The 12,984-nt window shown below is 37.9% G+C and overlaps 2 protein-coding genes across 2 annotated transcripts in view; one reads left to right on the forward strand and one right to left on the reverse strand.

Moving 5' to 3' along the window:
• The window catches only part of itih6 (inter-alpha-trypsin inhibitor heavy chain family member 6), an 18,040-nt gene extending 15,224 nt beyond the window's left edge, over positions 1-2,816 (forward strand). Inside the window, exon 15 of the mRNA XM_015401217.1 lies at positions 1,863-2,816. Within this exon, the coding sequence (XP_015256703.1) occupies positions 1,863-2,125 (263 nt within the window). The 3' untranslated portion in view covers positions 2,126-2,816. The remainder of the gene's footprint in view (positions 1-1,862) is intronic.
• Positions 2,817-5,630: 2,814 nt separating this feature from the next.
• Positions 5,631-12,984, reverse strand: part of gdi1 (GDP dissociation inhibitor 1) — a 22,350-nt gene continuing 14,996 nt past the window's right edge. Inside the window, exons 6-10 of the mRNA XM_015401222.1 lie at positions 12,028-12,127; positions 11,762-11,933; positions 10,589-10,733; positions 10,439-10,493; positions 5,631-6,056 (exon numbers count right to left, since the gene is read on the reverse strand). Coding sequence (XP_015256708.1) covers positions 5,904-6,056; positions 10,439-10,493; positions 10,589-10,733; positions 11,762-11,933; positions 12,028-12,127 — 625 coding nt within the window. The 3' untranslated portion in view covers positions 5,631-5,903. The remainder of the gene's footprint in view (positions 6,057-10,438; positions 10,494-10,588; positions 10,734-11,761; positions 11,934-12,027; positions 12,128-12,984) is intronic.

The raw sequence follows: 12,984 nt of genomic DNA on the forward strand, positions 1-12,984 counted from the left end.
GCTAAATAACCATAAATATTGCTCCTAATTTATGACAGTTTAACTTTACAAATGGCGCCCCATACCTCTGGTAATAGGTAAAGATAATGCTTTCATATGACAGCGCAATTTGCATAAACGCACATTGTTGTCTTTTTGCCGACACTATTCACTCTCAGAACCAGACCATGTAAAACCTAATTTTAAATAAAAAGCATCATACTTCCTACGTTTTTTAGCAGACTCCTTCCTTCCTGCTGCATATTTCCTCTCTGCGACTCTGATTTAAGCTCATTTCATCGTCTGTTGCTATTGAAAACATTTTTTTTTAAATCAAAATTATTTGTTTCATCCAGGAAATTTATTTCTATGTGGTTGGACTCGGTGTTGCCCCAACTTGTTGTTCACCACATAACAGAATAAATAGTTTTCAAGATGATGCTAAGTTAAAGGTTTGTGGAGGATGTTGTTTTTCCGGGTGGATCATCAAAATAATTGGTCCCCCTAATTGTCAATCATTCTGGAGCATCCTACGTTCTCGTCCCCATTTTCACTTACCAGTGGTGAGTTTGACATAGTGGAAAAATTGCAAATCTTCATTTGGAAAGTAAGCTTGTTAGAGTGATGCGAACAGTAACTTTTAAACAGCGTGCACGAGGAGAAATGCACGTTCACGCTCTCGCACACGTTCTTAATAGGCGCTCCCTCTCAGTAGCGAGTACAGGGTTGTGCATATGCATTTTTTTTTTAAAGTGGAGTGGGCAGGTCCTCCATTATACCCTAAAATCTGGCAATGTTACCATTAGTTATAAAATTAAGAAAATTAAGAATAAGGAAGTTATCATCCAGAATTGTACAAAAAGTTTCCTTTAATAAGCTAGTTCAGTAAAGCTTCTGTTCTTAACATTTGTCCTGCATTACTTTTATACTTTTAAGTAGTTTTAAAAATGATAGTTTTACACTTTTACGTAAAAAAAATATTCTCTAGCTTCTACAAAAGTACTTTTAAACTGTAGGATTCATACATCTACTTGAGTAATAAACATGAATACTTTTGATACCTCTGATTGGCTCAAAATCTTTACCGAAGTTTTCCCTCTTTTTGCTGTTTGGAGTTGAAGTTGTTCCAGGTTTCTGGTTCAGAAAATGGCTAAAGGGAAACTTAGCTTGTGCATCTTTAATCTGCTAAATCATACTTAAACCTGGATTAGATTACTCTAGACTAATAGCAAAGTATTTAAAACAGAGTTTGGGATTTGTGAAAGCTTTATCTGCTGTGAAAAGTTTAATAAAGGATGATTTCAGTTCTTTTTCCGTATCTAGACTACCTCATAACTGACCTAGCTCAAAAGCTACAGAGCTTAGACAGTTCAAACCTGGACTGGATTATTCTAAAGTATTAGCAGAATCTTGAAAACACAGTTTGGGTTTAGTGAAAACTGAGTTTTGGAAGTAAGGAACGATCGGGTGACAATCTTGATGTGATCCCTGAGGGATACGGAGGGCCAAAATTTATCATGAAATAAATTAATGTGACCGTATAATGATATTTACCAAACTGAACGATTGTTTTTCGCTACGTAAAAAAAACACTAGATATAAATAGAAAAAAAAATTCTATTTTTTTTTTCCCATTTATAACATGGATGCATAAACACTTAATTTTATTTCAGTGTTAAATTCTGTTTAAAGTAACAGATTATAATTAAAAATGTCTGCGGACTTTTACTGGTTGATGATTTTCTTTATTCAGACCTCGCTGATTTTTAATGGTTACCCCTGATGTAAAGAATCCGGCATGGTGGTTTGGAGTATAAATATTAAAGTCACAGTAAAGTCAGATTAATTTGAGCTAATTACAGCTGCTCTTCCTCTGCCTGCAGGTCAGTTCCAGCACTCTGACATGACCCTAACCGTGACGAACGATCATCGCCACAAAGAGGCTCACCCTCACAACAAAGAGGAGATTCTAGCGAGGGGGGTCCTGCAGTGGGGAGCGCAGCAGATGGGGGTGACTTTACAAGAGAAGACGGTGAAAGACTCCCTGCAGAAGCGCCACCCGGGGAAATGCTGGGTGGTTCCCAAGTCTGAGATCGAGGCGCTGCTGGGTCACCCCTACGAGAGCTACGTGGTGAACGCCGCGTAACCCCGAGCGAGACGACCACACCTGTTCTTTGTCCAGTAATCGAAAAGCATGAGGCCAGCTGAGAGTCTGCTGGGTAGAAACAGACGTTACGGTCAGACAGAGAGGCGGTTGTGAAACAGGAACGGGTGGTTTGGAGAGAAAAAGGAAGAAGTTAGATGAATCAAAGGGAAAATGTGCAGAGAACTGAACAGAGCCTCTTTATTACTCTCCGTCTCTGACTGGATCTGGATCGGTCACGCATGGAGCCTCCGTGTGCTTTCTGGTTGCATGGCAACAACAGATCCCCCATTTATGCTGCCTTATGAAATCCCACGTATTTATTGGACTAATATTTATCATTCTTTTCTGTATAAACCATGAGTAATTATTAAAAGCATCATTCTAGGATATAAGAAAGAGAGAAGCAGTGGTTCCAGGTTTGCCATGTGCTTTTTTTTATTTTTCTATCATTTTATTTCATAGTTTAGTTGGTTTTATTTGTTACACAAGACATTAGGTATTGTTCACATACTAGTGATCAAACAAGGACAGTAAAGTCTTCTACTACTCAGCCTGGACTATTTCTTTTTCTCAACTGTCGAGGGATGTTGTTGATAGTGTGTTTTTTTTTTTCCCAAAGGCCATACTGGATGAAAATAAAGACAGCGCAACCACACACAAGGCTTCTTTTCTGAGTAAAAATAAAAACAAAGGCGGGAAAGAGGGAACAACAGGTTAACTTAATCCAGTTTTCTTCAGGTTGTTTCCAGGATGAGCAGCGTGTGAAATCAAAGTTGAGGTTGAGTTTTTCCTTCCATTGTAACGCATCTGAAAAAACAGCTAACGTAACATTAAATCCCGGAATGATCACCTAACGAGGTGAAGCCGACACACGACACAGCAAATAAATCAGAGAAGCGAAACGATCAGTCGGCGTAGCATCTTCGGCATTTCGACGTAAACCTTTCCATGAAAAAACGTCAGTGAGAATTTAATAAATAGATCATAAGGATAAGACACAAACAGGATCAGTTTGGAGTTAAAAGAGAAAATGACAGCAGCTTCCTGTCCGATTATTTTTTTTTATTATTTGCAGGATAAAATCTTAAACTTTTATGAAAAAAATCAATAACCCTCCAGCACGCGCTGCACACCCCATGCTGCCGTCAACTTTTAGTCAATAACAGAAACACCAATTTTGGCACAAATCTACGGGGTAAGACTACTGTCCATAAAATGATATGTCTACTTGTCTGAATTTGTAAATAAAACTCAATACTGTGAATAAATTCAGGATTTTTCTTTGTTCCTTGTTATGAACTCATACATACATGAGACATCTGATCATCTGTGAATATAGAATTTATGAATAGAAGTTAGAAAGCTGCAACTTTGCACCAATATGAGTACAAACTTACAAATTTGAATCACAAATTTACGAGTAATCGTACATTTTTGATTCTATTCAATTCAGTTTATTTCTTTAGCCCCAATTCAGAACACACGTCATCTAAAGGGACTTTACAGTTCACCAGATCATCCATTAAAAGTTTTCTATCTAACGAAAACCAGCTGATTGCATCGACTCATTGACTCAAAGGCAATCCCTCACACTAAGCATGCTTGTAGCGACAGTGGAGAGGAAAAACTCCCTTTTAACAGCAAGAAACCTCCAGCAGAAACAGCATAAATTTACCATTTACGTATATTTACAACTCGTAAATCTGTTATTCATAGTTGTAAATAATTTTTTTTTTGTAATTATATCAAAGTTTTAACTTTTTATACTTCTAAACTTAAATTCTCACAGATGAAGATCAGATGCCACATCTATCTTTAGGTTGATAATGAGAAACAAACACAAATTCTATTTTTTTTTCATTGACTTTCACTTAAAAATTCAGACAAGAACGCATATGTTTTTTTTTGACAGTAATCTTACCCCATACAGGATTGACCTACAAACAATGTTGGTGAAAACAAAGCAGTCGATTAATCCGAACAGTCTGAGATGGACCTGACATTAAGGCTAAATTAAAAGCATCTCGGTTCGTTCTGAAGGGGTGATCACATGCTACAATGCTTCTCCTGTTACCTCACATGTAGGTGGGGGCGGAGGGGGATGCACACTGACATTAAACACAAAGGTAAAACTGGGTGTTTTCACCAAAAGCTGAAATTTCAGTCCTAATCTTTAATCACCGAAAAAACTCATCCCGCCCTCCGTGTTTTATTCCAATCTATTTGATTTCGCATTTTCAAAAACCACGTCCCTCACAATAAAAACTTCCCAAACCCCTTCCTCGTCTCTGTTGTTCACAAATTCCCTTTTTTTTTAATGTTTCACTTGAAAAACCATTTTTTTTAACAACTGCTCTGTAAACTTCATAACTTCAGCCTGTGAAATGTGCACCCATTATATAGAAATAAACTCTTCTAATAATTTAACAAGTTAGAAAGTGAACTATTCAGTTTCAAAACTGATGTTACATAACTTAGACGCACAAAAAATGTTTTTTTTTCTTTTTTTTCTTTTGATATCGAGGGAACAGAGGTTATAGCCACTGATTAGCTTGCCTGCTTTGCACTGAGAACACAACGGCGTTGCAAAAGTGAGCGATATCGGTTGAGAGAAGAGCCCGTTTATATGCCTGTGCGGATCACATCACGTTTTTTTTTTTTTTTTTGCCAGAAAGGAGCGACATCGCTTTAAGTCACACAGGTAGAAAGACAAGAGTATGAATGACTTGGAGTGAAAGCAGGGTTGACAGGAGCGGGGCGGCGTATGGAACGCTCCAGCCTTTAAACCGCAGCGTCGATTCGGTCTATGCGCTAAACCACTGTGTAAAAGATGCATGCATGTCAACTGGAGGTGTGGTCAACGAGAACGACAAAAAAAAAGGACTGAAATGGTATGAAAATCAGCGACTGAAGCCGGGCATACGCTGTGCGATGTTTTCAATCGTTGCATGCAGCTGCAGCTCAAACTGTACGTCGAAACCGCAGGGTTTAAAAGTTCGCAGCTCACTGTTCGACGCGATGCTATGATGCGATCTATCTACTTACAATGTACGTCCAAATAATCACACGTCGGACTCAGTGGCGAGAGATTGCGCTGGTCGGACTTGTCAATCTGGAAGAAGAAGAAATCCTTGTTTGCACATGCGCAGTGCTCGATGTTCTGGTAATTTGGCTCGTAGCTCTGCTTCAACAGTAGCATTTGCGCACAAACGACTTACGACGGCCGACTGAATTTCAAACATGTTTGATTTTCTCCCGACCTTACGATTCCTGATCGGGAGGCAGTCATGAGAGGCTGATCGCCCATCATTACCCCCTGTATACTACACGACGCAGGATGAGGCTAAAAGTCGGCCCGATTGAAAAATTCTAGCACAACTGGAGAATCGCCCCGAAACGGGTAAAAAAAATCGTACCGCGTACGCCCGGCTTAACGTCAAAGCTAAAGTTATGGTTCTACTGTTTATACACATCTGAAAGAAAGACCTAATCAACCCTGCTTTTCGGTGACAGAGGAAAGGAAGTGTTTGAAAAAGCATGTGTGTGTTTGTTTGTGAGCATTTTACGAATTTTATTCCGAGTGGAACGAAGGGGGGGAGACCAAAAAAAGAAATGGAGGCAGACGTCCGAAGAGAAGGAAAACCCGCTTATTCCATTGCTATCAAACCATCCTTTGAAATCCTGAGAGAGGGACTGACCGTCTCTCTGACCCATTTTTTCACCCGCCTTCGCTTCTTTTTCTGCTCCCACCCTCTTCCGAGAGGCCCCCGAACCGCCCTCACTGCTCGTCCTCCCCGAAGACGTCGTTTTGTTTGCGCTTCATGTTCTCAAAGTCAAAGTCGGTCCCAGTCATGCGTTTGTAGATGTCCTTGATGTCGTTGCAGGTGGTCTCGAAGTGAGTTGTGGCATCATAGGACCTCGAGGCAAAGACCTGGAAGACAAAGAACGGAGAGTCTAAGTGTAGCTTTTGTGCTTGTCATTCCAATCATTTTACAGCAACTCATTAAAAAACCAGCAGACCAGGCAGGAATGCCTACAAGACCATCAATGTTAATACAGGGGTTCCACAGGGGTGTGTGCTTAGCCCACTGCTGATTCACAAAAGCCTGCACACCCTCAGCAACAATGACATCATCAAGTGTGCTGTGGTATGAAGTGAATTTGTTCCATTATTTTGACAAGCTAAGAACACATTTTGCAAATAGAAATGAAAAAAAAAAATGAAATCCCAAACAGAAACTTTGAAAAACATTTTAATAAGTAGCGATTTAGCTGTTTTCTTAGATTTTGTAAAACGATATTTAATTTATTCTTCATATTTTGCTCATTTTAAATTTGCTCATTTTTGAAATGTTATTGGAGATTTTACGTTATAGATTTTTTGTTTTTTATTTTTTTTTACTGATTTTAGATTTTTCTTTTAAATTTCAAAATTCTCTTGTTCAGATGGAGGATTCATAAATGCATTGTGTTCTAATAGCCTTTTACAAATTATATTCTTCTTATGCGAAGAAGCTTTTCACTGAAATGACAAATAAAGATGCATTGCAAATGGGCTGCGTGGACATTATTAACAATAAATTTTTCCTAATAGCAAGTATTTGTATTGGGATTGAAGAGTTCAATTCATAAAACTTATATAAAAAACAGAAATATGGGGGGAAAATATATGTATATAAAATCTGTAAAAAAAAACAAAAAAAAAAAAAACATAAAATAATAAATAAAATTTGATAAATACTTTTGAAATAGAGAAATCTAAGAATATAGTAAAGGTACATTAAAATTAAAACGTTTTTCAAAGTTTCGTTTTTCAGTTTTGTGTGTTCTTTTCTTGCAACAATAATGGTACAGATTTAACTCCATACTTTGGTGCCCTTATCACAATGATGAAGCCAGCTGCAGGTGCGAGATGAGCCGTTCAGATCAGAGGGTAAGTAGAACAATCTCCTTCTTGATGTGGGAAAGACTAAAGAGATTGTTGTCGACTTAAAGGGAAATATTTTACAGCATGCTCCATTGAACACAGTTTTTTAACACAACACAAATTAAAATGTTTTTTTTTTTTTTATGTTTGCTTAAATGTTATCTAACGGGAATTAATGAAAGAAAGTGGAGTGAATGTTTAGCCAACATTCATATCCATAATACATGGACATAAGTGAGAAAGAGTATCAACTTATAACCAAGAATATTTTTCTTCTTTTTTACAAAACACGCTTGTGAAGAAATACATTGATAAAATTATTTTATTTTATTCGAATTTGGCTTTAGCGGATCGGGGGAGTTATATCCCTATTCATTGGTTTCTGTTGTTTATCTTTGCTAGATGAAGTTATATTCAGTACTGGTCCAATAGATATCGTTAGGAGGCTGTGCTGTTTCTAATTTGATCTAATTTGGTTAGGAGTGACGTGGGGGGGCGTCCACCTGCTGCACCTGCAGGTTCAGGCTGAAGCTAAACAGCTGCAAACAAAAAGTAGATCCTGCTGTAAAACCTGCTAAACAATTGGCTCTGAACTTCACATTTTGAGCTCAATGCTAATGTCAGTCAAGCAGAATGTCTATAAATAGGATTCATTGCATTTGTATGGAAAGCCAACAGTACCACAAATTCCTTACGTTAAAAAGGGAAATATTTCCATTTTCTAGATGTGAACATTTCAATGTGATTTGCAATACATTGTTCAGATTAATAAAAAATATAGATTTTTAAGCGTATTATTTTTATTATTTGAATTATTAATACATTTTAGGACACATTTTTATTTGATGGCCATATTTCAGAAACAAAGGCATTATAAACTTAGATTAATCTCTAACTTTTCATATCAAAATATTTTTACCGGTTGCCTCTTCGTGGTTTGCTGGAAGGCGGTTTTCATGTACGTAATCCAAACTGCAGGCACCAGGATAATAAAAGCGAACATGTTTTGCTGGCAGATTTCGGCATTTTAAGTTAATTTAGGCGTTGATAAACAGTTTCAGAGGGGTGATCATAGCGCTCTGCATCAGCAGTGCTGCGTCTGTCTCCCAGATCAGCTTCTCTGATTGGTTGAAGTGGCATGTCGAGCAGCAAAAGTTAAAATTTTCCAACTCCAGCAGCAGCTTCTTTCGCAGGGCGTCCCGCACGTCAGGTGCTTCTGAGCATCTGCTTTAGCTGCTCAAAACTTGCTGCAGGACCTTTTGCTGCGCCTTGATGCACGTCAACCATTCTCTTTGCATGTAAACTAGCTGCTTCTGCAGCTTCTGCTGCTTTAGGTCTGAACGTAGCATTAGACTCAACTTTATTTATTCCTTGGGATTAGTACTTCAGGGAAATTCTAGTTCCAGTAGCTTATATAGAGAACAAAGAGTTTAAGCAAGACTAAAAATGTGCGAACAAAGTATAGAAAAGATCCAGCTTTTCACCAAAATATCTCTAAGGTAGACTAAGTGCTAAATATAGTCTAAGGTGCTTTCATAACTCTTTAATAGGAGAAATCTGATTAAATTGCTCCCAAAATTGATAAAACGTCATCTTGAAATTTCCATAGTAAGAATTTGAAAATTAATGCAAAAGAACAAATGATTAATTATCAAAAATTGTCCAACCACTAATAAATCCAGACTTTTGGTCCATTGATGCCACTCAGCACAGCTTTCTTTGCCAAGCCAGAAATCTTTAAAGTTACTGTACATTTGTTTTAGGAGACATGGCCGACTAGATGACAAGGTGCAAGGATTGGAGTCCTATTACGGCTGTTTTCACAAACTTCCCAGGATCTTAAAGTTATTTTGTAAATTCACAAACTTCCAAGAATTTTAACGACCGGTGGGAAATCTGAACCGTGTGAGCGCCATATTGACATCAGGACTGAAACGACTACGTTTGGAGCTGAATGCAGTTTCTGCAACAGAGTGGTGATGAACAAGCATTTTTATTAAAATGTGGAAACTCTATCCCACTGATGAAGTGAAAGTGAAAGTATTTCACTCTATGCAATATCTCAGGGACAGATGTCTGCCAGGCGATGCATCCAGAACCTGGAGGTTTGATATTGCAAAGGAGGACATAACATAGCGACAAAGGGAATAGAGCTGAAATTATTAGTCTGATCTATCAATTATTTAAAAAATGGCCAAATAATTTAGTAATCAAATCAAATCTTTGTGTAACATAATGTCAAATCGAAAGAAATGCAAATTTCTGAAAAAATATGAATTACTACTGACAGCAGTTATTGAAAAATAACTGTAGAATTAAAAAAATAATAATTGTTTCCATATTCGACTAAAATTTAAATCTGAAGTCCTATTTTTGCAAAAAGTTTTGGGGGTTGTTTTGTTCCTGAAAATGCAGACAATAAGGTAAATCTTTATGCAATAAAACAAATTAACCATAGTAAATATTTAACAGCACTTAAACTTAGTTTTGGCTCTAAACTAGTTTTAATTAGAGAGACTGAGGACAAAAAGGATGCTGGATTTTATAGGTTTTGCAGCCATTAATCTAAATCGGGATTTTTCTTTTAATTTCACAACAAAAAGTTGTTAATGAGCTTATTTAATTTCCTTTTGTTTAAAACAAACAAATGCATTGTAGGCACTGTACATATATTAGCAATAAATAAGGATGACCAAAAGAGGGGTATAAGCAGAAAGTTTAGACTGGAAAAAAAAGCAGAGGAAGACAGGACACACCTTTTTCTTATCTTTGTTCATCATCAAGTTATGCCTCTTTAATTTCTTTGTTTTTTTTACTTGATGTATGGATTGCAATTCAGTTTGAAATTCACATTTAAAAAAAGAAAAACATTCCCCTTTTTGATGTATTACATTTCTGGTTTCCATACAAGATGCAAACTTAAACTAATTTCTTTAAAAGACACTTTCTGGTAAGGTATTTGCTTTTGCATAAAACATTGTTTGGTTTTTCTACAATAAGCCAAAAACGTGTGTGATAAAGGTAGCCTGCCTTGATAATTAGGGATAATAATCCTTTTTTTGTTATAAAACTATGAAACATGTCATATTTTTAAAAGTGATTCCCTCACTTCTACGTAGTTAGTCATTTACGGAAGTATCAGGGTGCAGAAAGTTGTATATAAATCATCGGAACTAAGTAAATCTAAGCATCAAATGCTCTTTTAATTAAGTTTTCAGTTATAAATCCCTAAATACTTTTTTTCCGCTCCCCAAATAAACATAAATCCTCTTTAAAATTGTATTGATTCAGCAGGTGGCCGTGCAGTTAGCATATTAGCCCAACAAAGTATTCAACCTGTTACTTTGTGCAACAGGCTGAAGCTGTAAAAGGAACGGACTGCTTACCTGGCTCTCAGTGCCGTCATCTGTGGGCTCATAAAGGTCGCTAATAGCCACAAACCTGAGGGGGGAAAAGGAAATAGCTTATTTTTTAGAAGATTCTCTATAGCTGCTTGTTAACAGAATGTAGAGAAACAAGGAAATAAAGACACTGACTTTTGATCAATGGGCTCCAGCAGCTCCAAGGCTGGCTCTATCTCAGCCTCTGGTTCACTAGTCTCCACTGTGGTGCTGACGATGGCTATGTACTTCCCTTGGGCCGCCACATTGTGGGCGTAAGAGATCATGCACACGTAGATGTCTGGTCAATATAAAAAAAAGTATTCAAATACCATGATTAGCAATGTTGGGACCAACAGTTAGTTTTCATTGAGAAAATTACTAATTTTTTGCATTTTGCAACGCAGATACATTACTTGCAAATTAATCTGTCAAGTTGTGAAAAAGACCTGAATTTGGTAAAATGCAAATAAAGAAAAAATATGTTTTATATCAACCATCAGGTCTGTTAAATATGATTCATCTCAGGGGCTGATTTAGGAAATTTGGGGCCCTAGGCAAAGACAGGCAGGGGGCCCTCTGAATTGAGAAGACGACACATAAAACAGACCCGTTACACTGATTTTTTCCAAGCACTAAGCTCACTTAGCTGATTGCTCCTTCCTGTGTTTCCAAAAAGGCCAAAGTAAATAACCCAGTCCTTCTTTTCACTGTAGACAAGCCATGATCTGCTTATCTGTTCTCCATTTTTCATTTGGATGAAATAATAGCTGCATGAATCATGACAGCAGACAAGATAGAGGAGAGCAGGAGGCGGGGTTACCAATCTACTCGCTCTGGAGAGCAGAGTTCGCTGCTTTTAGATGTTGTCTCCAAAGTCTCCAGTAGCAGAAAAAAGTCGCTAAATATGGCGAAATAAAAGGGCTAGAGGGGTCTGAAAAGTCACTAAATATAGCGACAAAAGTGCTAACTTCACAACCCTGCTTTTCGCATTGTTTGCTTTCATATGATTTGCTGTCTGTTTGGACCTTTCTGAACATGTGCAGCAAATGGACTGATCCAATATGGTGGACACTGAAGTGTCCCCACCGACTTTCATCACTAAGTTACACCCTTGCTTAGGACTTGGGGCCCTAGGCAACTTCCTCGTATTGCCTAATGGTAAATCCCCCCCTGATTAGGCTGATCTAAGATTAGTAAAAGTATGATATACATCTATGCTCTGTTTGTGATGTTTAATCACGAGATAAAAATCCACCATTTTATTTCTGTTGTCTGCGAACAAGCCCTATCAGAGCCTGCTGTTACCAGTAAGCAGATAACGCCCACCTGAGTTACGGTTGACCTGATTCTGAGGGATGATGATCTGACAGGAATTGGCGTCATTGGTGTTCTTGATGGGGTGGCTCAGGATACAGATGACGCGGATCACCTGGCCCGCCTTACGGACGCGGTCTGGGATGTAGCTGGGGTCACAGATGAGCTGCTTGCAGCGCGCCACCTGCAGGAGAGGGGAAATCGATCCAGACTGCTGCACATGCTTTGATTTAAGGATCATTATTACCGTAAACAACAACATATCATGGTGGCCATACCTCGCCTTCTGACTTGACTCCAATCACTTTGCCACCCTCCATTACGATCTCATCCACGGGCTTGTTCAGCATATAGGTTCCCCCGTAGATTGCACTCAGCCTAAAAGAAAAATAGGTTCATCTTCTTCTTTCTGTTTTATCATTCTCCACAGAGATTAACACATTCATAGGAAACATTCACTGACAAGCCATGAAAAGGTGTGTAAAAAGCCTGGAAATCTATTAAGAATTTTTGCAGATGCATAACTCCATACAGTATTTACTAATGGTGCATTTATTTAGGAAAATAATCGGTTTAGCACAAACTGACCCCTCAGATTGCTGTTTATGGCCACATACTAAGGGGGCAAACTATTATGTCCTTCCCTGCATTTTCTGTCAAGAGGTTGAAGGTTTCTTCTGTTGCGCTTTCTTTTCTATCACAGTTTTCTACAGTATTGGTTTCCAAAGCGGGTGCAATCAGAGAAAACTGGGGGAAGGGCTAAGAAAAAAAAGGGGAAAATAAGAAGAAAATCTGCAGAAAACTGTTGAAAAACGGATGTCTTTCCATTTTAAAGAATTATATTTCTTAAAAATATAACCTACCTTGTCTAACAGAGTAACAAAATTCCTTTTTCAATTACATAACGATGTTGGGTCGGTCATGATCCTGTCGTTCAAATGAACGAACATTTGTGGGAAGGAACTGGATAGAATCACTAGCATAAACTGATTCGTTACTTTTTAATCAAAATCAGTACAAACTTTCACACTCGCTCAAACAACAGTTACTGTTACTCCAAGCTAAAGGCTAAAGTTAGCCTGGAATGCTCCAAGACAAGGGCTAAAGGTAGCCTAGAAAACTTCAAGCTAAAGGCTAAAGTTAGCCTGGAATGCTCCAAGCTAAAGGCTAAAGTTAGCCTGGAATACTTCAACTGAAGCCTAAAATTAGTCTGGAATACTTCAAGCTAAAGGCTA

The sequence above is a fragment of the Cyprinodon variegatus genome, unplaced genomic scaffold (genome assembly GCF_000732505.1).
Source record: "Cyprinodon variegatus isolate N-32 unplaced genomic scaffold, C_variegatus-1.0 Scaffold1194, whole genome shotgun sequence".
In the NCBI taxonomy this organism is placed as follows: Eukaryota; Metazoa; Chordata; class Actinopteri; order Cyprinodontiformes; family Cyprinodontidae; genus Cyprinodon; species Cyprinodon variegatus.